This window comes from Moschus berezovskii, chromosome 8 (genome assembly GCF_049115385.1).
Source record: "Moschus berezovskii isolate FMDL1 chromosome 8, NW_MosBer_1.0, whole genome shotgun sequence".
Lineage (NCBI taxonomy): Eukaryota > Metazoa > Chordata > Mammalia > Artiodactyla > Moschidae > Moschus > Moschus berezovskii.
In genome coordinates, this window is record NC_142467.1 from 95,209,464 (window position 1) to 95,234,318 (window position 24,855).

The 24,855-nt window shown below is 54.2% G+C and overlaps 2 protein-coding genes and 1 long non-coding RNA gene across 7 annotated transcripts; 1 reads left to right on the forward strand and 2 right to left on the reverse strand.

Moving 5' to 3' along the window:
- Positions 1-378: 378 nt before the first annotated feature.
- On the reverse strand, positions 379-12,170 carry KHSRP (KH-type splicing regulatory protein). Of its 4 annotated transcripts, none has more exons than XM_088838926.1 (20): positions 12,048-12,170; positions 11,805-11,906; positions 9,846-9,942; positions 9,231-9,269; positions 8,845-8,884; positions 7,923-7,972; positions 7,293-7,364; positions 6,498-6,555; positions 5,751-5,925; positions 5,490-5,588; positions 5,060-5,158; positions 4,838-4,940; positions 4,164-4,264; positions 3,925-4,069; positions 3,686-3,846; positions 3,489-3,598; positions 2,990-3,078; positions 2,707-2,907; positions 2,524-2,601; positions 379-2,445 (listed from the first exon to the last, which is right to left on the reverse strand). In XM_088838926.1, the coding sequence occupies exons 1-20, from the start codon at positions 12,060-12,062 to the stop codon at positions 2,168-2,170; spliced, it is 2,112 nt and encodes a 703-aa protein (XP_088695052.1). In that variant the 5' UTR covers positions 12,063-12,170; the 3' UTR covers positions 379-2,167. The 4 variants fall into 4 exon arrangements, with proteins under 4 accessions (XP_088695052.1, XP_088695053.1, XP_055286774.1 ...); XM_088838927.1 differs by having other exon boundaries at positions 11,805-11,901; positions 12,043-12,090; XM_055430799.2 differs by having other exon boundaries at positions 379-1,214; positions 2,285-2,445; positions 11,805-12,077.
- Positions 12,171-12,202: 32 nt separating this feature from the next.
- On the forward strand, positions 12,203-16,999 carry LOC129559241 (uncharacterized). Of its 2 annotated transcripts, XR_016038081.1 has the most exons (5): positions 12,203-13,005; positions 13,124-13,358; positions 13,512-13,698; positions 14,600-14,683; positions 15,028-16,999. It is a non-coding gene; the product is annotated as an uncharacterized LOC129559241 (long non-coding RNA). The 2 variants fall into 2 exon arrangements; XR_008686496.2 differs by lacking the exon at positions 14,600-14,683 and having other exon boundaries at positions 12,233-13,005.
- On the reverse strand, positions 13,694-21,489 carry SLC25A41 (solute carrier family 25 member 41). The gene is made up of 7 exons (XM_055430807.2): positions 21,261-21,489; positions 20,859-21,014; positions 20,171-20,323; positions 19,492-19,599; positions 15,200-15,367; positions 14,969-15,116; positions 13,694-13,892 (listed from the first exon to the last, which is right to left on the reverse strand). Exons 1-7 carry the CDS (start codon positions 21,462-21,464, stop codon positions 13,720-13,722), a joined length of 1,110 nt encoding a protein of 369 aa, XP_055286782.2. The 5' UTR covers positions 21,465-21,489; the 3' UTR covers positions 13,694-13,719.
- Positions 21,490-24,855: the final 3,366 nt, after the last annotated feature.

A 24,855-nucleotide genomic window follows, 5' to 3' on the forward strand; every position in this document is an offset into this window, starting at 1 on the left:
CCCACTCGACTCTCATTGGCCAAGCCTTGTTCCTCTTCCACTTGTTTCCTCTAGAAATACAACTGCGGCCGGCACGCAGTTTTAGACAAAAAGCACTTTATTTAACCAAAAAATGGGGGAGGGGGTGAGAGTTAGGAAAGCACAATGCGCCTGCAGAAAACTATCATCTCTTAGAATTGTTCTTTTTTTAAAATAAAAAAAAATAAAGGAAAAAACCCAATACAACACAAAGCTTATAATTTCCAATCACCATTATCAGGCTTTTACAACATCTATAAAGAACAAACATCTGCTTCAAAACTCTATGGGGGGGGGGGGGCAGGGGGGAGAGAGAGAGACAGAGAGAGAGAGAGAGAGACGGCACCCGGCAGACTTGGGGAGGTTTTGTTACCATTTATTTGTGAAGTTAAAAACGAGCGATAAAAAGTAAAAACTGCCATACAATTTTTTGTTTGTTTTGTTCTCAATTGTTTTCAGTTTCCATGTCCTCTTGAACAGATGAAACACAACAGACCAGTCCTGGGGGCAGGGGGCAGGAGGGGCAGCGCAGCGGGGTGAGGGGAGGGGGAGCGGAGCTGGGTGAAGAGGAGCGAGAGGAGGAGCAGACAGGCTGAGGGAGGGGCCGCCTGGCACAGGGTGGAGGACGGGCTTTCCTAAACATCAATACCTGGTCCAAGGAATGTTCCAACTCTAACTAAAAAGAAATAGCAAGAATGATTTTGTTTCCTTTTTTAAAAGTTTATTTTAAAAACATGAAGAGGGCCAAGGGTGGTCGCAGGGAGTGAATGAATTGCTTTCTCCTGAAAGAGGCAGTTTCAGGAAGGCTGGGGCGGGGTGGGGGACGATAGAGATTTTTTTATATATATATATAATTTTATAAGTTTTGTTTTGCTTTTAACTTTTTTTTTTTTGCAGAGATTTAGTTCTCGCTATCTTCTCTGGCTGGCTCAAGATGAAGGATCCCAATTTTGAAAGAAAAAAGCGTATGAGACACACAGAATGAGCGAGAGAGCGAGAGCCTGGCACTGCCCGCGCCTCGACCCCCAAGCCACTCAACAGAGGGCTCCCCTGGCACCCCCCTTGGCAGCCATCGCTCTCTCGACAAACAAACGGAAAAAAACAAACGAAAAAGCCCCCAAACAGAACAAAATGGAAAAAAAATAATAAAAGATTTTCACAGATGAAGAAGTTCACATTCATTCGATTCATTGAGCCTGCGGAGAGGGAAGAGATAGGAATTGGTCACTACGGGGCGGGGAGGGGGACAGGGCGGGAGACTGGGGGGAAAGTGGCAAGGAGGGGGCCAGGAAGCCCCTCTCCCGAGCCTGTGGCAAGCGCAGGCTGGAAGGATGTGTTTGTAGCTGTCTAGTCAGTGCTCTGGGACTGGCTGCAGTCAGACTGGCTCTGAGATGGAGGAGAGTGACACAGGAAGGAGAAGCAGGGGCCGAACAGAGAGAGCGAGAGCAAGAGAGAAGCGCTCAGGGCTGGGGGGATGGGAGAGGGGTGCCCTGTGTCTTCAGGAAGGCGGGCAGGCAGCTCCCGGCGCATCACGACATGACAACCAGAGATCACGGTGTCCCCACAACACCCCTGTGAGGTAGGTTGGAAGGTGGCAGCGATCGTCATGCCCACTTCACAGACAAGACCGGGACACGAGGCGGGCGCAGGCGTGAGAGCAGAGGCCGAGCCTGGGCGTGGCGGGCGGGCCCTGCGGCCGGGCCCCTTGGCGCCGCCCCCGGCCCCCAGAGCTGTGGCCGGGCCCCACGGGGCAGCTGGCAGCACACACAGTCACTTGGACACGCGGGGAGAGATCGTGGGTTTAAAAATAAAAGAATCAAAAGAACAAAAACCATGAGAGTAATGCAGAGAGGGGCAAAAATATCCGTTTTCTTCCCAAGTGGCCAGATTGTGAGTGAGCGAGTCAGCAGCCGGGACGGCGACCTCCGGCTGAGCGGATGGCCTGCCCCCCACCCCCAGGACTACCCACCAGTTCAACAGTTCCTCCTTTTATCTGCTGCGCGCTCTCCCCCAGCATCACGACAGCGTTACACAGGAACAAGCGGGCCGGCGGAGAGGCCTCTTCTTTAACCTCTGGACCCAGCGCACACTTCCCCCAGCTTGTGGGGGCTCCCGGAGACCTCTGGCCACACGGCCCCCGCTGCAGGCATCAAGGACACACCCCGCAGGGGAAGGGGTTTCCGGCGCTACCCACTAAGGCAGGATGGACGGTGGCCGGGGGTTGGAAGGAGAAAGGAGGAGGAGGAGGGTGGCAATTCCCACTTGCCTGCTGCTGTCCCTGCTGTGTGGGCGGAGGCTGGGGGCCGCCGGGACCTGGAGTCTGTCCGTAGTAAGCGGCTTGCTGTCTGTAATATTCAGCCCAGGCGGCACTGTAGTCTGGCTGGGAACCCGGGGGTGCTCCTGGACCCCCTCCGGTGGCCACTTGAGCTGTGGGGGAGCAGAGGGTGGGTGAGCGGACCAGGATGCCAGCACACCTGGTCCCACCCCTGTGGCCCACTGACTCACCCTGCTTCTTGTAGTACTCTTCCCAGGCCTTCGTGTAGTCCTGCTGCGGGGGCGCTCCAGGCTGCTGGGGCTGCTGGCCTGTGGGGGCAGGCCCCAAGGTCAGAGGACAGGCGGGCATGTGGCCACCCACTTGCCCACCCCTCCCTGGCTGACTGGAGCTCCTGTGGCGGCCCACGCACTCACCGATCTTTTTGTAATACTCTTCCCAGGCCTTAGTGTAGTCCGACTGACCAGCAGGTGGAGGCTGAGGGGGCTCACCCTGAGTGGGTGGGGCCGCGGGGGCAGGTGCTGGGCCAGGCACAGGGCCTGGGGGCTGCTGGTAGTAGTGTGAGTAGTAGGCGGCCCAGGCGGCGTTGGGGTCGGCTGCGGCGGCTGCAGCTTTATCTGTAGGCAGAGAGCGTGCAGGCTAAGCAGTGGCCAGGAAACCGGCCCCTGCCCACTGCCCTGCTCAGATCCTTATACTCACTCGGGTCATGAGGAGCAGGCGGCTGCCACTGAGGGTAGGTGTTGCCCCAGCCCTGGGGTGGGTACTGGTGAGGAGGGGGGCCTCCAGCACTGAGGGTGAAAACGAGGGACACATGAGCCAGGTTACCCCAGGGTCCTTGCAGAGGACGGCCACAGCCTGGAAGGGGGCCCAGAGCACCCTTTACTTGGAACTGCAGATTCCTGGCCCAAGGAAAGGCATTAGACGACTGATGCAAGGGACATGGGCCATGTGGACTTCAAGGATGTGATGATCCCCCACTACACCACACAGGATTCCAGGATCTACATGTGGGAGACCAGGGGCAACACCCACAGCATCTTTTAAAACTGGCGTCTCTAAAACAAGGGGTTGGCCAGGGTTGTGTTTGGCACTTCTGCAAGGTGGCAAAGGCTTCTCGGAGGTGAGGAACACGGACACAGTTCCTGCTGGCCTCCCTGCCCACACTGTGACCCCCACATCAGTACACAGGAATACTCACTGAGGGGGAGCCCCAGGTGGGCCCTGATTGAAGGGCCCGGGGTTGAAGGGCCCCATGGGGCCAGCAGGGCCTGGTCCCCCCGGGCCTGGTCCGACTGGGCATAGGGGACCCTGGAGGAAGGAAAAGTGGACAAGATCAGTGGAACAGGAAGAGGAGCTGGGCCCAGGTGCCCAGAACCCCTCTTGAGCTGAGCCCACCTCAATCTTCTCTTCAATGAGCTGCTTGGCATGGTCGATCTGCTGGGGTGAGCCCCGGATGATAAACAGCTTAAAGTTGGGGTCTCCGTTGGGTGGCAGCTGCCGAGATATCTCTACAAAGGCGCCTGTCTGCTGGTTTATGGCTTTCACATTCTCACCGCCTGCAGGAGCCATGGGCAGTGAGCTGAGAGCAGGAGGAAAGCAGGGGGAGGGGTGGGGCCTGTGGAGGAGCCACTCACCTCGGCCGATGACCAGCCCGCACTTGTGGGTGGGAATGGAGAAGGTCATCTCCCCGCCCGGAGGGCCCCAGTTGCCTTGGCCCCTGCCTCGACCTCGGCCTCCTGGGGGCATGCCAGGACCCCCTGGAGGGCCCGGGGGCCCGCTCTGCAGGGCAGGGAAAAGATGGGACAGTTAATGCAGGCAGCCAGCTTGGCCTCCCACTCGAGCCCGCCCACTCAGCACACCCGGCACCACCCACCCTGAGGCTCTGGAGGAGATCGTTGATAATCCGCGCAGCGTGCTCACACCGATCTGGGGGTCCCATGATGTGAGCTATCTTCTCAGGACCCGTCCCGTCGTCTGAGGCAGCACAGGAGAGCAAACAACAGTTACAAGAGATGCACAACTCCAAACCCCCAACGTTGCCTCTTCATGGCAGTTGCCAGCCCGAGCCATGTCTGGAACATGTCAAAGTGCCACTGGCTGCCTTTCACATGTTCAGGAGCAGATGAGGATCCCTCCTGCACTTGGTGCCCCAGAACTAGCAGACGTGCTTGGCAGAACCAAGAACTGACAACAAATCTCTCAAAAAGCATGGGGGAGTTTGTCCTCCCCAAAAACCACTGGGACTGGGTAGAAGCCCACGGCTGAGGTCTCAAGAGCTAACCTCACCCAGGGGCTCAGGTGGCCTGTCATGAGAGCCCTTGAGAGGGGAGAGGAAGAGGACAGCTTGACAGGAGAGGAAAACACACTCCTCTTCACCTTGGGAAGTCTGCCTGTCATTCACTTTCTTATGGGGCTGCCCCAGAGCGGGGAAAAGGCATGTTCTGCTAGTCTAGGAGTAATGAGGCACTGCAGACGCTAACCCCAGTGCCAAGCTGCCCGCCTTGGACCCCAAGAATGAGTCTCAGCAGACCCCAGCTGGCCCCTGACCTTGTTTAAACTGTATCCGAACACCAGCGTCATTCTGGATCTTCTTGATCATCTCCCCACTCCGGCCGATGACCACACCCACAGAATGCCTGGGCACTGGCACCTGAGGGCGGGCAGGACAAAGGAGGATCAATGGGCTTTGTCACCGTCTGCAGTCCCCCTACTGCCTACAAGCCAGCCACCACCCCTGCCATTCCATCCACCCAAGAGGCCCGCACTCACATCAATACCCCCGCCGATCCGGGACCCATACTCGTTCCGGTCTCCAAAGCCACCCTGGTCACGCTCCCGCAGGATGTCCATCACCATCTCGCAGGCTTGCTGCGAACAAAGTGTGGTGCTCACACAAACACTGCTGCCCCACTGCACGCCCCAGGGTCACAGGCCAGAGCTAAGGACCAATACAAGGCTGCCCGGACCTTTACCCGCTGCCCCAAGAGACGGACACGGTGAGCACCCCGGCTTTCTGGACTAAGGCCAGTTGAGGCCACCTGCTCATGTACAGACGGCTGGGAGGGAGCCCAACAGAGAATGAGTCCAGGGCTGACCTCAGAGCCAGTGCTCTAGAAAATCTCTCCACTTGCATCCAAATCTCAACCCGCTGCCCTCTCTTTGCTCCCCTGAACCACCCCCTCGGCCCTAGGGCGCCCACCTGCACTTTGTAAGGGTCTCCGATGATCCGCAGTGGTTTGTCCACATTCGTGTTCTGGGAGCCATCCTGGATTAAAATCATCTTCACTCCAGCCCGTTCCTGTACAACCAGGGTGGCGTCAGTACTGAGCCCTCCAAGGACTTCCTGGGCATGGGGGGGGAGGGTCACGGGCTCTTGGCTCGGTGGCGGGGGGCAGTGGCGTGCACAGGCACAGCCATGGGCAGGAGGCTGTCCTGGGACAGGAAGAGCCTGCACCCTCACCTGCAGCTGCTTGATGGTCTCCCCGCCTTTGCCAATGACCAGGCCGGCCTTGCCTGCAGGGATCATGATCTCCTGCACTGTGCCGTTCTGGCCCCCATTGGCATTGTCATGGAACTGGCCCGGGGGCCCCCCACGGCCCCGGGAAACAATGTCATCGAGCATCATCTTCGCTTTCCTGGAAAGGGGAAGAACAGGTGCTCTCTGAATGCTTGCCTGGAGGCTCAGCTCTGCTCCCAGGAAAGGGGGTTCCAACCCACAGGTCTGACAGAGGGCCCGTCCCCAGGGCTGGGGCTATTCTGGGCCAGGTTCCCCAGATCTCAGGAGACTCACTGTGTGAGGCAGCCCCCCAGTGCAGGCAGGGCATGAGGAACATGGTATGGGGGTCACCCTCAACTTCAAAGGGATCCAGAGGGCTTCGCCCACCCGCTTTGTCATGATGACTGCTGCTACTGCTAAGTCACTCCAGTCGTGTCCGACTCTGTGCGACCCCACAGACAGAAGCCCACCAGGCTCCCCTGTCCCTGGGATTCTCCAGGCAAGAACACCAGAGTGGGTTGCCATTTCCTTCTCCAATGTGTGAAAGTGAAAAGTGAAAGTGAAGTCGCTCAGTCGTGTCTGGCCCTTAGCGACCCCACGGACTGCAGCCTACCAGGCTCCTCCATCCATGGGATTTTCTAGGCAAGAGTACTGGAGTGGCTTGCCATTGCCTTCTCCATGTCATGATGACAGGCCCAGCCAAAGACTTACTGCACAGACTCCGGGGCTCCTGTCAAGGACACACTGCGTTCAGGTAGGCCACCGCTGTCTGTAGAGAGGAGAGGAAAGAGGATCAGTGCTTTTTTGAGTCAATGCCTTGGGCAGACAATCGGGAGGACCTTCCATGGAGATGAGACTTCCAGGAACAATCAACAGCTATTTCTGCCACTGTACGGCACCCTCACAAATTAATTTACCTCCCCAAACACTTGGGAGGGTGCTCTATGCACGGCCAAGATCAAGAAGCTTGAAGTCTAGCAAAGGAGGCAAAACTTTTAGTGAAAAGATAACATGGAAGGAGACGCAGATTCCAGAAGATCCCCAACCGGGCCCCTTCCATCACCACCCACGTGAGCGTCCTCCAGCCGATGGACTGCGTGCCAGGCAGGGCAAGCACTCAGAGACCCCTGCAAACCAGGTGCCTGCCAAGGCGCAGGCAGGACTGCATTTAAACCCAAGCCTGACCTCAAGGGTGTCCTTCCTAAGGAGCTCCCCTGCCTCACACTTTCCCACAAAGCGTTGCAGCTCAAGTGGCAACACAGTCAGAGTGGGATCTGGGGTGTGGCTCCCTATACTGGATTCTAGCCCTCCCCGCTCATGGAAAGCAGAGGGAGACAAGAGTTGTAGCTACACCTTGAGGCGCTGGGCTGAGGCGGCACACAGAACATGCTCAGTAACACCAGCCTGCTTCATCTCCACCCAATCACGGCTGTCAGAGGATCACGAGAGAAAGCGCCAAGAGCCCCAGCACAGGCACCCATCCCCATCCAGCTCTAGTGCCCCTACCTGGAGAGATTTGGACTTTGCAGCCTGAGTCCTGCTGGATTTTGTTAATCTGTTCACCTCCTCTGCCAATGACTAGGTGGAGAAAAAGAAGAGCAGAGATGGATGGGGGGAGGCTGGTGCTGAGAGCCCCCCTGACCAGAGGATGGATGAGAGAGTAAGCACAAAACAGCTCCTTCAAAATAAAAGAAAAAAATAACAAAAACGAAAAACAAACAAAAATCGCACAATACAACAGGCTCCTTCAATGCTCCCGTGGCCTCTCTGCTTCTGCACAGACCCTTCTGGTGCCCCCTCACCAGATCTCTGAGCTGGGCTGGGGGGCTGCCCAGGCAATCACTCCCCATTCCACTCACCCTTTCCTGCACCTTCCCCAGAGCCTGGGCCTGGGTCAGAGGGGCAGGGGGAGGAGGAGGCATCAGTAGGAAAAAAATATGAACAGACTCATCTTTGGGATTTCCAACCACAAAAGAAACTACATATAACTATGTATCTCCACCATATGTAATGAGGAGAAAGAAAATCACTGGCTCCTTCAGGTCTCAGGGTTGGCAGGCGCTCTCCTGAGAGACTGCCCTGGGGGACACGGGAGAGGGGTTAATGGGCACTGCTGGGTCAGTGGTCCACACTCACTTAGTCCCACCATGCCGTCTGGGACCCGGTACTCTTCTGTCATTGAAGTCCTACAAAGAGAAAAAATGAGAGTCAGGCTCAAGTCAGGAAGCAGCAGAGAGGATGGAAGAGGCCCTCCTGGAAAAAAAGACCCTCAAAACCAGAAGTCCTGCCTCCTGTGACATGGGGACCAAGCCCCCACAGGCCTAAGCAGAGTCTGACAAGGGCATGGGGGCTTCCTCACCCCACAGCAGACCACCCGACCTCTCGGGGCCTCCGTTTCCCACTCTGGGCCACAGGAGGCTCAGCCTGGGGTGGTGTGACCCGCTGGGCCAGTGCTGCCACCAACCCAGGGCAAGAGGGAGAGACTGAGACACTTTCACAGCAATCTGACAGCGTCATCCAATACCTATAGATTCTAACTTAAAAAATCGGTTTTGTATCTTTTTCACTTCATTCTTCTAGTGAGTTATTTTTACTTCATTTCACAAAATTTTAGCCAATAATAATAATAAAAAAAAGAACGTGGTCCTTCAGAAAGAATGCTCTAGGGTAAAAAGGTAGGAAAGGAACACACCCCCACCCCAGCTCTCAGGGAACAAGAATCCGCAGAAGCAGGTGAGAGGTCAGGGCCAGTCCCCAGCCTTTTCCAGGAGGAAGGATGGCAGGGCTTCTGAGTATCCACATCCAACAAAGGAAGCAAAGGGGCGCAGAAAATCCCCTTCCCCATTACAGCTAACAGCCACAGCCCTATGCTCCCTATGGCCCCACAGACAGCGAGTAGGAACGACAAATGAAGCTCCTTCTGCCTTTCAGTCTTCTCCCTGGTTGACCAGAAAGACAAAGCCCTGTACAACCTGGCACCCAGACAGAGCCCTCCCTCCCGTCAGCAAAAAGGCCAGAGACAATGAGGAAACGACTTGCTCTCCAAACCACCACTTACCTAGGGGGAGGATGAATGGGTCCAAGTTGAGAACTCATGGCTGCAAAGAGAAAACCCAAAGAACAGATTGGCTCTGCTCCTCTCTGGGACCCCAAACACCATGCCCTGGGCACTCCTGCCATGCAAGGGGCCACAAGCTACATCCCAGTGCCTCTGAGCCTCCCTGAGTGAGTGCAACAGGGCTGCCTCACAACAGTCATGCTCGGCAGTGGCTGCCTTACAGTCCAGGCTCTGGGGTCTCATGGGCCCTGGAGGGACACCAAGAGCCTCCATAAAGGAGAGGTGCTGTCTGCTCAATACTTCCAGCTCCCCTCTGGAGAGTACTTCCTGCTAAAACCTCTTATGATCCTGAAGTGGCCTCTGCCGGTGTCACCTAGTGGACTTACAGTCTCCCTGGGAAGCCAGCTTCTTGCTCTCTGGTTGGTCTGTGAAAAGAAAGAGGATGTCAGATGCAGTGCCCACCCACCCACAGCTGCCTCAAATCTGATGCTGGTGCCACATGTCCTGGCAAACAAGCCTCCTGCCCCCCACTCTTAACATCAGACCCAAGACAGGAGAATAAGAGACCTAATCTCACCACCAGCACTCAGGGATAAAGAGCCCTTTATAACAGGGGGAAAATGATGATGACCCCAGTCCTTTCAGCATAGGCCCAAATCTGCCTTGGGGAAGTCAGGCTGATCAGTGAGTTGACAGTTTAGGCTGCTTGCCTCCGGGTCAGCCACACTGCACTGACATGGGGCCTTAAGAAAACCCTAGCTTAGCAGAAGAGGAGGAACAATCTTGAAAAATTACGACCTGAACCTGGTCAAAATCAATCTGCCCTCCTCTCAGCCACCTGATACTTCAGGATGGCAGCCCAGACAAAAAGAACAAACAAAGCTGGGATTGCTGAGGTTTTAAAACACCAAATGGCAGCGGGCTCCCCTCACTTTGAACCACATTCCAACAAAGGCACTTCACTCTCTGCCCCCAGCCCTTCCAGCAAGACAGGTAGTTACCTCCATCTTCTAACTGCCTCTTTTGGCCCCCAAAACCAAAATCAGGAGTGCTGTTATTCACTGTGGTAGCTGCGTCGCCTCCAATCTTGGCTGCGATCTAGAAGTGAAGTTGTGAGCAGAGAAGAATTACCACCCAAAGTCAGCCTCTGTGGTGCTCAGGTCAACCTTTCACCTTTTTGGTTCATGAATACTTAACAGGTCTTGCTGTCTGGCCTGGGAGTGGCGTTCCCTGGATTTAGGGACAAGCCTGTTGGTTAAGGCTTCCCTGATGGCTCAGCTGGTAAAGAATCCGCCTGCAATGTGGGAGACCTGGGTTTGATCCCGGGGTTGGGAAGATCCCCTGGAGAAGGGAACGGCTACCCACTCCAGTATTCTGGCCTGGAGAATTCCATGGACTATACAGTCCATGGGGTCGCAATGAGTTGGATACCATTGGGTGACTTTCACTGTTGGTTAAGACACTTCTAGGAGTTTCCACCTAAGGCTCCAGAGTAATTCAGGAATTTCAAAGAAGCTCCCTTTCTCTATCAAATTTGTGCCTAAACTGTTCATGGCCAGAGGGTAACACATAATGACTTGTTCCAGGGATGAAAGGAGCAAAAGTTCAGGTGCCCTCCACCAGGGAGAACTTCCAAACACTTCCTTGCCCAAGTACCTGGGCCTCTGGGATGCTCAAGAAGAGCACACCCTCAATTTGAATCTTTCCATTTGTTGAACAAATCTTAGGGAAGTTTGCTTCATGGCATCTGAAACTGTCATCTAGACCAAAACAAAAGGCCCTTTTCTGAACACATGTTACATTTTGGACAAACAACGCTGAATAAACCCCAACCCAATAAATTTAAAACCAGTTAGGATCACTACAAGTTTTCCAAAGAGACACAAACCATGAGCTGAGGAGCTACACTTTAACCTCTCTAAAACTTAAAATAAAAAAACAACCCAAAACTTGGAGCCTAAACTCTTGGGATGCCCAGATGGGGTCTTAACCCAACCAACCAGAGAGCACCACCTCCCCTTGTTTTAGCTGCTTCTCAATTAATCCAGTGAGGGTGGGGAAGTGAGGGGTCAATCACATCAACTGCACCTAAGAACTCTATCGCATGCCTAGGGTGAAAGCCACAGACCACACTGGGAGGGGAACAGGGCGTTCCCCTAAGGGGACATCCCTGTGCTGGAGGCTTTAGGGGCAATTCTGACTGAGAACGCACTCAATGTCCAGAGCCAGGTCAGTTTCCTTTTGAAAGGGCGGCAAAGTCCTCGCTTTCTATGGGCCTCTTCCCCTCAGGCCGTGGGGCGGCCAGAGAGGTTACACATCAGCATGTGAAACCTCCATGTAGTCATCACGCCCCAGAACACAGGGTGGGACCCTTCCCTTCTTTCCCCAAGAGAAATAGGGTGCTTGCAAGTGACCTGAAGCATCAGAGTCAGTCCCTAGGCCTACCCTCCCCATTTCAACGGAACGCTTGGCCACTGCCTGGCAGCCACAGGATCCCCTTTCTACTTTCCAGGTTCAACAGGAAGGAATTTTCTAACCATCTAAAGTCTCTCCGTCCTGGGGACCAGGCAGAAAAGGGACCAAGTTGGTAGCAAAGGGGGCTCCGATGGGGAGGTGGGAGCACAGAAAGACCTTCCCGGGAAGGCGGAACCCCTGCTTCTACTAGTAGAGAGTGTCCTAAAGGGCGGGAACCCCAAGGTGAGTCCCCGCGCTGCAGGGGACCCTGCACACTCTGGGGCCGCTTTTGGGTGACCCCTCCCAGACGACCCTTCCCCGCTGTAGGGGGTCACCCCCGGGGGGAGTGCCCCACTCCAGGCTTCTGGGGAGGCCCAGGCCCCCGCCTACTGCCCCACGTGACCCCGTGGCGGCCCCGGCCCCCCCTTGCGACCCCGCGCGCGCGCACGTGACCCCGCCCCCTCCCCCGCCCGCCCGCGCGCCCCTCGGGCCCGCGGCCTCCTCACCTGGCGGGCCCGCTGCACGGCGTCTGCGAAGGCGTCCTTGCGGATTCCCGGGCCGCCGCCGCCGGGTGGCTGCGAGGGGCCACCGGCCGACCCTCCGCCCGGGCCGCCGCCGCCGGGGCCGCCGCCGCCCCGGTCCCCCGCGCCCGGCGGGCCCGGTGGCGGGCCTCCCCCGGCGCCCCCGGCTCCTCCAGACCCCCCGCCCCCGCCGGCGGGTGGCGGCGGCCCAGGCGGGGGTCCTCCCGTGCTGTAGTCCGACATGGCGCGGCGGGGCCGGGCCTGACGCGGAGGCTGAAGCTGAGGAGGAGGCGGCGGCAGCGGCGGCTCAACGCGGGAACAAGGCCTCGCTCCACACGGCCGCGGAGCACTCTGGGAAGCCAGCGGCTGGGAAGACGATGCGGGGGGGAGGGTTGGGGGCGGAGAGGGACGCCCCCTCCGGACGCCGACTTGATGGACGGCGCCGTCGGGCCAATGGGGGGTGGTCGCCCCTCCCGGGACACCAATCACAGACTCTGTAGGCGAGCGGCCAATCGGAGTGCCGCGAGAGGCAGTGGGCGGGAGATACCGCGAGATCGACAGCTCTGGGGGCAATGGGCTGCGGGCGGACGGCTTTGGGCGGGCAAATTGAGGAGACCGGAGGAGGCCGAAGGCCCAATGAAGCGGGAGTTCCAGAACCGCGGGGCGGCTTCTGAACCGATTGACGGCTCCTAAGAGTCAAGCGGACAGGAAGGAGGAGTCTGGTGAAAGACTTATTTGAACGGGCTGGGTGGGCATCCAGTGAGATCGTCGTGTACGCAAGCCAATGGGTACACACGGAAGGCGGTCTACCGGTCTTTACAGAGATTGACAATTAACTTAAGCCAATCTCTGGTGAGGTCGGTGTGATGCGCTTGCGTTTGGACTGAGTTACTTTAGCGTTAACCAGAATCCTTTTCTAGTCCCGTAGTCTAAGCCAATGGCCGAGTGACGGGGGCGGGTGTAAGGTGACTGACCTCACCCTAGGCAAATGACAATGAAGGAAATGGAGGTGCCCTGTTTTGGTGGGAGCTAGTGGAAGCGCCGCTGCATTGGGGCGGAGTCAGCCACCAGACGCCGGGAGGGGATTAGCCGGAACCGGATTGAATGGCAGTCGACGTGGGCATTGGCCACCGGCTGCAGGAATTCAGGCCTGACGTCTGGGTTAGAGTCCCCGGAGGCCGGCCGGGTAAGCCAGGCACGTGGCCTGCTTGAGGCCTTGGAGACGGGTGCTTCCGGGGGTGGGGTGGCCCCAAAGCAAGAGGAAACTCAGGGAGCCTCTCATACCCTCTCCTCTTTCCATCCAGGGATATAGAGTCCTTACTTCTCTTCAAGAAATGGAAGCAGCTCTCCTACCAACTCAAGGGTCTAGATTTCCTCCCAGGACCGAGGGATCCTATACTCTTAATTCGACACCCTACACCAGCTTCACATAAGGTCCTTGGATCCGAGCTCCAAGCTCTGATCTAGGCCCTCAGTTTATCTTCTGAACCCAGGCATCTTCCAGGCTTCCAATTCCCGTTCAAGACTAAGAGGCCCAAGGTACTCCCGCCGCCCCCACCCCAACCCCCCACAGGACCCGGGTATCCAGATCACCCGCTGCCCTCCTGAACCCAGATATTCCAGACATGGCCAGCAGAAACCATCTGTTTATTCCTCGTTGTCTCCACGTTCACCCTTTTGCCCTGGAACCAGGACAAGTTGCAGCAAACCAAACTGGAGTCCAGACTAGTCCCAGGCTGCACCCAGGGGAGGAGGCACCAGGAATCTTCTGACCCAGGCAACCAGCCTGCTTCTCCAGACAAATCTGCCCTCGGTCCTGAGCCTGGAAGGCCCTTTGGGGCCAGGAGACACTGGATCTTCCCCTCCATTTCTGCCCAGGGTATGTCGCCTAGTTCACTGCTTATACTCCCAGGGTCTTCTTCATGGCTTCATACACCACGTAACTGATGCCGCCTGCAGGCAACACCTTCAGTAATGTGGGGGTCATGCCTCGGTACAGCCCTGGCCAGCCCTGCTGGGCCAGGATCCTCCGGAAGACTCCACACATGGTGGGGTTCGAACCCTCCACAGTGTCTGTGGGGACAGAGGCAAGCTCAGGGCCTGGGCCAGAGATGACTTGTCATCAAGGGGCGGGCGTGGGAAGTGGGGAGCTGGAATGTTGGGAGGTGGGGACTGAAGCCAGGAGCAGAGGGTCTGGGGTGTTAGCTGAAAAGAAGCTTGGAAGCCTTTTAGAGGAAATTGGTCAGTTTACAGAGAGTGAGGAATTTTCAGAATTTGTTTTAGGGAACATCTTAGAAAACATTGCAACTTCAATATTCATTGGAAGGACTGATGCTAAAGCTGAAGCTCCAGTGCTTTGACCAACTGATTGGAAAAGACCCTGATGCTGGGAAAGATTGAGGGCGGGAGGAAGAGGAGGCAACAGAGGCTGAGATGGTTGGATGGCATCACCGACTCAATAGACATGAGTTTGAGCAAACTCTAGGAGATAGTGAAGGACTGGGAAGCCTGGCAGGCTGCAGCCCATGGGGTCACAGAGAGTCAGACACAACTTAGCGACTGAACAACAACAAAAATCTGCTAGAGCCTTGCAGTGTGCTAAGGGGTGGGGACACTGTCAAAATCAAGGTAGGAAGTTAAGAATCTGTTTGGGTATCTGAGGGTTTGTTTAGGGGTTTGAGAGCCCATTTGTGGGAGGCAGATTTGGGGAGTTCCCTGGATATTGGGGGGAGGTGGTTATGAATTTGGGAATGTCTAAGTGTCAGTTTTTGAAAATATAGGAACCATTTGCCTTTTGGAGCCAGATGAGGCCTGAGGCTGATCTGGACAAATTCGGGGGTCATTTGGGGACTATATGTCTTGAGGTTAGTATGGGGGCCTAAGTCACATTCAAGGAGGTTTGTGGGAGTCCTTTGGGAGCTGAGTGTTCATTTTAGTGATATGTAGGGTTAATTGAAGGGACTGGGATCAGGTTTGGGGGTGAGTGTAAGTTTGGGTGGGTTCAGGGGTCAGCAGAGATGGCCAGGATCAGATATGGAGAGTCTGGGAGTCAGTTTTTGTCTGTGTGTGTGTGGGGGGGTGATGAGAAAGTTCAGAGAGTAGAGGCAAGGGGTGATGGTATGCGAGGTTGCCAAAAGGGCCAGGCTGACCTTGGGCTTGCATCCTGGTGCGCACCAAAGTCAGTGGGTAACTGGCCATCTGTCCACAGGTGGTGGACAGCGTCACAGACGACAGACTGATCAAGCCACTGGGGTCCTTCATGTCCCTGCCTGACTTCAGCCAGAGACACTTGAGCATCTAGGAGAGAAGAAGGCCTGGAGGAAGCTCTCCACGGGCCTGGGTTCACACTGTCCCTGCCAACCCCTCTGCGGGACCCACACCTCATAGACAGCCAGGTCGGTGCAGGCATATGGAATGATGCCGAGCATGTTGGGGAGGTACCCGCGATAAAGGGCGCGGGTGCCCTCCTGCTCCAGGATCTGCCTGGCGCAGTCCAGCAGCCCCTTGTACTGGCCGGTCCGGCGCAGGGTCAGCCGCGTCTTCAGCACCTGGGGAGGATGAGGAATAAGGCGGCTTATTTGAGCTAATCGCCTCAATGACCCCCCAGCACAGGAGGCAACGGTTCAAGAATGCACACAGCTGGGTTTCAAACCCTGCTGCCAAAAAAAAAAACCCTGCTGCCTTGGCCTATAAGTGCTGTCAACCCAAAGGGTGAGGGAGGGACTTCCTCGGCAGTTCAGTGGTTAAGACTCCATTCTGCCACTGCAGGGGGCACAGGTTTGATTCCTGGTTGGGGAAATAAGGGGGCTTCCCAGGTGGCGCTAGTGGTAAAGAACCTGGCTGCCAACACAGGAGACATAAGAGATGCAGGTTCAATCCCTGGGTCAGGAAGATCCCCTGGAGAAGGAAATGGCAACATGCTTCAGTATTCTTGCCTGGAGAATCCCGTGGACTGAGGAGCCTGGTGGACTACAATCCACGGGGTCCAATAGAGTCAGACACTGAAGCAACTTAACATGCACGCACGGGGAACTAAGATCCTGCGTGATGTGAGATACAGCCAAGAAAATAAATAAAACTAAAAAAAAAAAGGATGAGAGAAGCTATGTGAGCTGGGTGGGGTCTGCAGAGGCCCTCACCCAGCCAAACTCGCCCTACCTGGACCCCAGGTAGGCAGATCTGCCAGTTTTCCCAAAGAAGCCAGAAACTGGAGTTTTTATGAAATGCCCCAGCATCAGAGTGTTGGCGACTCAACAGTTGTGCAAAAGACAGCACACCGTGTGTGGTAGGCAACATTCTCGGGCGGTCCCCATGGTTCCTGGCCCCTTTATACACACGCTCTGCTTCATGGCCTCCCTCTGCCCTTGAAAATGATGTACACCTGTGAGCGTGATGGGCTGTGACTCTCTTGGATCAGGGTACACAAAGGACAAAGGCAGAGGGATTTTGCAGATATAATAAAGCCCCTAACCAGCTAACTTTGTTTATTTTTTAGATTTTTTTAATTGGCATATAATTGCTTTACAATGCTGCCTTAGTTTCTGCTGCACAGTGAAGTGAGTCAGCTTTACATGTACATATATTCCCTCCCTCTTGGACCTCCCTCCACCTGCCCCCCTCCCACCCATCTCGGTCATCACAGAAGTGAGCTTCCTGTGTCACCAGTTGACTTAAGAGAAATCATCCTGGGTGGGCCTGACTCAATCAGATGAGCCCTTTAAAAGAGTCTGAAGAAGAGATTGAAGGCTCAGAAACACTCTTGGATTGGTTTTTTATATCGTGGCCACGCTTCTAGGCTCGCAGGATCTTAGTTCCCCAACCAGAGACTGAACTCAGGCCCGTGGCAGTGAGAAAAGTGTGGAATCCTAACCATTAGACCATCAGGGAGCTCCCTAGGGTTGGTCTCAAACACACTGTTATGGAGAGGACCTCAGGGCAGGGAACATAGGGTAGCCTCCGGGAGCTGAGGACAGTCAGTCCTACAAGCATAAGAAACTGAATGCTGGTAACAACCAGGGAGTCTGGCAGAGGACGCCCAAGCCTCAGACGGGCTCATTGGCAGCCCAACCGACTGACACCTTGATTTCCACCTGATCAAATCCTGAACTGAGGACCCGACTAGCCAGTGCCTAGACGTGACCCCAGAAACAATGAGATAATAAATCTGTATCATTTTAAAAGCTCTTGAGTGTGGTGATTTGTTATGTAACAATCAAAAACACTTCACAGATGCAAACTATTATATATAGAATGGTAAAGAAGGTTTTACTGTATAGCACAGGCAACTATATTTGATATCCTTTAATAAATCCTAATAGAAAAGATATATTTTTTCTTTAATGTATTTATTAAAGATTGTATATGTATGACTGAATCACCTTGCCATACAGGAGAAATTAACGCAATACTATAAATCAACTATATTTCAAAAACAAAAACACAAAGAAACTCAACCAGACAACAGCAAGAATTACATGAAGAAAGCTTTAAAAGACCGTTTGCTGCTGCTGCTAAGTCACTTCAGTCGTGTCTGATTTTGTGCGACCCCACAGACGTCAGCCCACCAGGCTCCCCCGCCCCTGGGATTCTCCAGGCAAGAACACTGGTGTGGGTTGCCATTGCCTTCTCCAAAAGACCATTTAGGGGACGAAAAAGGAGACTTGACCAAATGGATGTATTCTTGGATATGTAGACCCAATATTGTATAGAAAGTGAAAATGAAAATGTTAGTCGCTCAGTCATGTCTAACTCTTTGCAACCCCATGGACTGTAGTCTGCCAGGCTCTTCTGTCCGTGAATTTCTCCAAGCAAGAATACTGGAGTGGGTTGCCCTTCCTTCCTCCAGGGGATCTTCCTGACCCAGGGATCAAACTTGGATCTTCTGCATTGCAGGCAGATTCTTTACTATCTGAGCCACCAGATGGCAATAATCTCTAAACTCATGTAAGTTTAGAGTAAATGAGCTAAAAACAAATACTAGTGTGTGATTTTGTTTTCTGAACTTCCCTGGTGGCTCAGAGGTTAAAGCGTCTGCCTCCAATGCGGGAGACCCGGGTTCGATCCCTGGGTCGGGAAGATCCCCTGGAGAAGGAAACGGTAACCCACTCCAGTATTCTTGCCTGGAGAATCCCATGGACGGAGAAGCCTGGTAAGCTACAGTCCACGGGGTCGCAAAGAGTCGGACACGACTGAGCGACGGAACAGAACAGTGTGTGATTTTGTTTTCTGAACAAGGCAGATTACTTCTAACGTTTTAAAAGGAAAAAAATCAGTGGAGAATAGCCTGAAAAACTAATAAGAGAAGGAATGGAGAATAATCAGACATAATATCAAGCCTCAAAAATGAAAGACTGGGCTGGGACTTCCCTGGGAGTCCAGTGTTTAAGAACCTAATCAATCCAATGCAGGAGGCGAGGGTTCAATTCCTTTTTGAACATAGGCCACGGGGTGCCGCCAACAGGAAAAAAGGGGGCAAAACTACATAGACAGTAACGTGATCAGTGGTCATTAGGGAGTGGAGGAAGGGGGGAGAGGTGAGTAAGTGTAGTGCAGTGACTTATTAGGGCAGTGGAATTTTTCTGCATGACGCTATTATGGCGGCTGCGTGTCATACGTTTGTCAAAGCCCATAGCAAGTCACAACACCAAGGGTGAAGCCTGCCGTCAACCATGGGCTTTGGTTAATAATAATGTGTCGATATTGGCTCATCAATTTTAACCACTGTACCACCCAAATTCAAGTTGTTAATGATAGTGGAAACTTCGGATGTAAGCCAAGACATATATGGGAATGCTCTTGTCCTTTTTACCTAATTTCTCTGTAAACCTAAAACTGCTACAAAATAAAGTCTACTCATTAAAAAAAAATTAGATCATTTAAAATTAAAAAGAAAAATTAGAAGTGCATGAAGAGAACCCAAACGACAAGAAGAGAAAAAGTGAAAGTGTTAGTTGCTCAGTCATGTCCAACTCTTTGTGACCTCATGGGCTGTAGCCCACCAGGCTTCTCTTGCCATTCCCTTCTCCAGGGCATCTTCCCAACTCAGGGATTGAACCCAAGAAGAGAAAGGTTAGAAGTAAACCCAGGGACTTTCCCTGGTGGTCCAATGGTCTGGCTTCTACTGCAGAGGGCACAGGTTCCATCCCTGGTGGGGAAACTAAAGATCAGGTGATATGGCAACAAAACAGAACAAACGAACCCCACCAAAACAAACATACCAACATATATAGGAATTTGGGGCTTCCTCAGTGGCTCAGCAGCAAAGAATCCGCCTGCAGTGCAGGAGCTGCAGGTTCAATCCCTGGGTTGGGAAGATCCCTTGGAGGGGGATCTACCCCCACCAAGTATTCCTGCCTGGAGAATCTCCACGGACAGAGGAGCCTGGCAGGCTACAGTCCTTGGGGTCGCAAGGAGTCGGACACAACTGAAGCAACTGAGCATGCGTGCATATAGGGATTTAGTAAATTACAGTGGTGGCATCTTGGGTCATTGGTGATGGAGAGGAGAGGACCCATTCAGTAAATAGTACTGAGATGACTGGGTAAGCCATCTGAAATGCAACTTTGATGTGTGTCTTACATAAAGAGGAGGAGGAGGGGGCAGGGAAGGAGGAAGCCATAGCAGCTGCCACCCAGTCATCTTGTTTCATCTTCTCTGGGGCAGATACTCTTACCTCCATGGGGTTGATGAGCGTCTGGGAAGTGGCCACAGCCAGAGAGCCAGCAAGGAGACGTTCCTGAAAGGGTGGGGCCTCGTGCACTCCGCAGAAGTAGTTTTTACACTGGGATGGGAGAGAGGAATGTGAGAACTAGCCTCCTTTCCTTCCTGAAACTCACCCAGGGGAAGAGGTGTGGGACCTGGAGGATTAAAATATGTCTTGGGGGCTTCTCTGGTGGCTCAGTGGTAAAGAATCTGCCTGCCAGTGCAGGAGACGTGGGTTGATCCCTGATGTGGGAAGATCCCACACGCCTCGGGGCAACTAAGCCCAGGCGCCACAACTACTGAGCCTGTGCTCCAGAGCCCGGGAGCCGCAACTGCTGAAGCCGCATGCCCTAGATGGGGCTTACTCTGCAACAAGAGCCCTAGAGCCCTTACTCTGTGACAAGAGAAGCCACTGAAATGAGCAGTCTGCACACCACGGGTAGAGAAAGCAAAGAGGAGCCTCTGCTCGCCGCTACTAGAGAAAGCCCATGCACAGCAATGAAGGCCCAGCACAACCAAAAATACATACATAAAAAAATTTTTTAAAGTATGTTTTGGATAAAAATCTAGGCTTTAGGGGGTCATGGGTACCAGAGAGGTGACGGCTTGAGGGTGGGGCTGGGGAAAGCAGATCATCCCCATCCCCCTACCTGTTCGAAGACAGAGAACTTGATGGCGTACTCTGGGGCAATCTTGAGCACATTGATACCATTGCCCCTCCAGAGTGAACGGATGCCCCCTTCCTGGATCAGGCTCCGGAGACCTCCCAGCAGATTCATGAAATTCTTCTTGGAGGAGTAGACCTGGAAATAAGGAGCCCCCGCCAGCCCTCTGAGGCGCCCTTCACCTCATCTCCATTCAGCCCCCATCTTTTTTTTTTTTTTTTGGAAATGGGACCTCCGTTCCCTGCTAAGTCGCTTCAGTCGTGTCTGACTCATTGCAACCCTATGGATTATAGCCCGCCAGCTGTCCATGGGATTCTCCAGGCAAGAATAATGAAGCAGGTTGGCATTTCCTTCTCCAGGGGATCTTCCCAACCCAGGGATTGAACCCGCATCTGTCTCCTGCATTGGCAGGTAGGTTCTTTACCACTAGCGCCACCTGGGAAGCCCTGACCAGGGATCAAACCCGTGCCTCCTGCAGTGGGAGCATGGAGTCCTAACCACTGTCGGACTGCCAGGGAAGTCCTGCCCCCTTCTAACTCCAACTTCGCTCCCAACCCCACACTTGTCCCTCTTTCCGATTTACCTACTCACCCCACCCCCCTCCCTGAACACCATCAGCTTCACGTCCATCCATCCCCCCCGCAATGGCCCCAGCGCCACGGTCCCCACACACCTGCATGTACACCTTGGCACGGTCCAGAGGGGCCGTGCCCGTGCGAGACACTGCCCCAGCCATGGCTCCCGAGAGGAGGAACTTCCACAAGGCTCCCTCATTATCCACTTCCAGGACATCCACGGGGACCATCAGCTGCTCCCCTGTGTCCAGCACCTGCAGGACAGACCCAGCTCCCACCCACACTCATCCAGGCTAGAGGTCCTTTTCCTGACACCTCTGGAACCTCCCCTCCCCCTCGGCTCCAGTCCAAGGCTTGCCCTGGTCCCCACAGCTTCCAGGTGTCATTCCACCCAGGCTGGCCTGGAGGGGAGCAGGGCATGCAGAGCGGGCGGGCAGGGTGACCTTCTCCCTCTGCAGTTCCAGCTGCAGGTTCTTCAGGGCTGTGGTTGCCAAGCTCACCTGCTGCGATGGGGGATGCTCCGGTTCTCTTTCCCCCAGGTGCCCAAACACGTACCCGTACACATGGGTACAGCCCAGGTTCCGGGAGGGGGCTGGAGGTGGGGGTGGGGGACCAGTTTTGGTGAAGAAGGCCTTGACTCTCTTAAACAGGGTCTGGACCCGTGAGCTGGGCTTCTGAGCTTGCTCTGGTTGGGCTCCCATCATAGCTGGAGGGTCAGGACACTCAGGTTCAAATCTCTGGCCAGAAGTTGGCCCATCCAGCAACTGTGTGGGAGGGGTGCTTTATAAATTTGGGTCCCAGGGGATGATGAGGTCACAGTGGTCCTTGTGACCTCACTGCATATGGTAGAGTGAGTGTCTCCTCCCCGCCCCCACCGGTCCAGATCCCAATCACTCTGAACCCACGAACGTGTTATGCTACATGGCAATATAAGGGAGAGGGAGTGGATTAAATTTGCAGATAGAACTCAGGTTATTAATTAGCTGATGGGGAGATGGAAAAATGACTCTGGATTCACCACAGGGGCTCAATGTAATCTCACCAGTTCTTCAACAGGGAAAAGGGAGACAGAAGAGTCAGCGTTAGAGGGATTGGAGGTGAGAAAGACTCCACAGGCTGTTGCTGACTTTGAGGATGGAGGAAGAAGGCCACGAGCCATGGAATGCAGGTGGTCTTTTCAGAAGCTGGAAAAGGCGAGTTAGCAGATTCTCCCCTGGAGCTTCCAGAAGGGGCCAGCCTTGCTGACAGCTTAATTTTAGCCCAGTGAGCTCCATGTCAGGCTTCTGACTTCCACAACAATGTATTGTTTTAAACCACTAAGTTCGTGGTCCTTTGTTATAGCAGCCACAGGAAACTGACACACCGCCTTTCATTGTCACGTCAACAGGAGATGGAAGTGGGGGAGAAGGGGAAGTCTTTAGAGTTCTAAGAGAGAGACGCACCTTCAGCCCCTGAAGTGACATGGGCATAGGTTTGGAGTCAGATGGCCCCGAGTTTGGGTTCCATCTCAGACTCTTCTTGCTGTGTGACCTTGGGCTACCTGCTTTACTTCTCTGAGCTTCAGTTTCCCCATCTGGAGACTGGAAGTCATGATTGACTCTACCACACAGCGTTGTCAATAGGATCCAGTGAGAGTCTTTGTTGGGAGCATCTCCATTGTCCAAACTGTCTGATAAAACCCCTGATGTCATCCTTAATTCCTCCTTTTCTCTCTTGCGCAGTCTGTCACTACATCCTGTGGGCTTAATCTTCAAAGTATATCGAGAATCTGACTGCTTCTCATCATGTACATGGCTACCACCTTGGTCCAGCTCATTGTTACTTACCTGGACCAGGGGAGTGGCCTGCACCCCTGTTCCCCTAGCTCCAGACCTAAGGGTTTAAAGTTTGTCTTCCCTGCAGCAGCCACCAGAGGGCGCTCATGAGTACCTGAGTCAGGGCCCACCCCTGCTCAGCCCACAGCCCTCCAGGACTTCCACCTACCCCCCCGAATCCTCCTCGCAGCCCACAAAGTCCTGCTCTGCTTGCCCCATCCCCTCCCAGGCCTCCCCTCCTCCCTCTCTCCCACTTGCTCAGTCTGCTGCAAACAGGCCTCCTCAATGTTCCTCTAACACACCAGGCATGAGGCTGCCCGGGGACCTTTGCACCTGCTGTGCCCTCTGCCTGGGATGCCGTTTCCCTAGGCATCCCCATGGCTCCCTCCCTCACCATTTAAAACTCTATGTAAACATTACCTTCTCCTCGACCACTCATTGTTTAGTCGCTAAGTCGTGCCCCACACTTTTGCGACCCAATGGACTGTAGCCGGCCAGGCTCCTTTGTCCATGGGATTTCCCAGGCAAGAATACTAGAGTGGGTTGACATTTCCTTCTTCAGGGGATCTTCCCGACCCAGGGATCGAACCTGCGTCTCCTGCTTTGGCAGGTGGATTCTTTACCGCTGAGCCACTGCTGCTGCTGCTGCTAAGTCACTTCAGTCGTGTCTGACTCTGTGCGACCCCATAGACGGCAGCCCACCAGGCTCTGCCATACCTGGGATTCTCCAGGCAAGAACACTGGAGTGGGTTGCCATTTCTAGGGAAGCCCTAAAATAGAATATTACTCAGCCTTAAGAAGGAAGGAGATTCTAACACCTGCTACAACATGGATGAACCTTGAGGACATGATGCCCAGTGAAATAAACCACACAGAAAAGGGCAAATAATTTCATGGTTCCAGTTTTAGGAGGTCCCAGAGGAGTCAAATCTGGAGACAGGAAGTAGATGGTGGGCCCAGGGGCTGGGGGAGGGGATGGGGAGTGAGTGTTTAATGGGGACAGAGTTTCAGTTTGGAAAGATGAGAAAGTTCTGGAGATGGATGGTGGGGATGGTTGCATGACAATATAATATACTTAATGTCAGAACTGTACACTTAAAATTGGTTAAAAGGGTAAATTTTATGCAACATGTATTGTACCACATAGAAAATATTTAATTTTCTTGTTGTTTTAAGCCCCTTGTTTTTGATAACTTTTTACAGCAGCCCAAGGAAAAGGACACACTTGTGTAATGAGAAAAACATACAGGACAGATTAGGAGGGCTCTTGAATGTGGACTTGCCCCTGCACCCACTTTACAGATGTGGAAACTGAGGCTCATGGAGTCATTTCTTGGTCTCCGTGAATGATGGATGACAACCCATGTGTCTTCCCTGTGAGTAGTTAGCGGTGCTCCCACATCCACCCACCCCCTTTCAGTAAAAACCACAATGAAAGAGCTTAGAAAATGTATTCCTTTGTTCTTTTCCTTTGAAATAACACGCACAGGCAGGGCACAGGCAGGGAAGTGGGGTGTAGTGTAGGTGGAGGAGGTGGAAGCGTTGGGGGAGCGGGTCCTCCCACCCCCCAAACATCCCAGTTCCTCTTTCACAGTCCTTGAATGGGGTTCCCCAAGGACTTGGAAGGAATGGAGAGAGGGGTTCCCCAATGATACTAAGCTTAGCATCCAAATATAAAGTGCAGAATGTACAGGGTGGGGGGCTGGGGTAAGTAGGAGGGGTGGGTTGTCAACTCCTCTCTGGTAGAAAAATAGACCTGGAGTGAATTTGGGGGCTTAGGGAGTTGGGGCTTTGTTTTGCATCCTTGATTTGTTGCTCCTGGTTTCCAACTCTGAAGCCTGGGGAGGGACTGGCAGTGCTGGGGTGTGTGTACGTGTGGGGTCCCCTTCATGTGTTCCCAGCTTCAGATTGCCTGCTTGCCAGCCCTAAGAGAGAGGGAGTCGGGCTCTGGGGATTGTGATCAGCCTATAGGTGGGAAGAGGTTGTGAGACCAGCAGAGTGCTGGAGGAGCATTTGAGTGTGCCATTCCCCCTACCCCGACCCTGCCCCAGGCCTAGGGGATGTCCGTGCAAGGGAGCTGGGGGTCCAGCATCTGTGCAGGGCCTGGGAGGGATGTCTCCTCCCCTTGCCAGCATCATGTGTGTCAGGACTGTGGGCACATCCTGTGGGTTTTCAAGCTGGGAGGCTGGGACCTGGGCTTCCTGCAGGCTCCATAGACTGTGGGATTTGTGCCATGGGGGAAGGTCTCTGGTGTGTGTCTGGAACAGGGGCGTGTGGGATC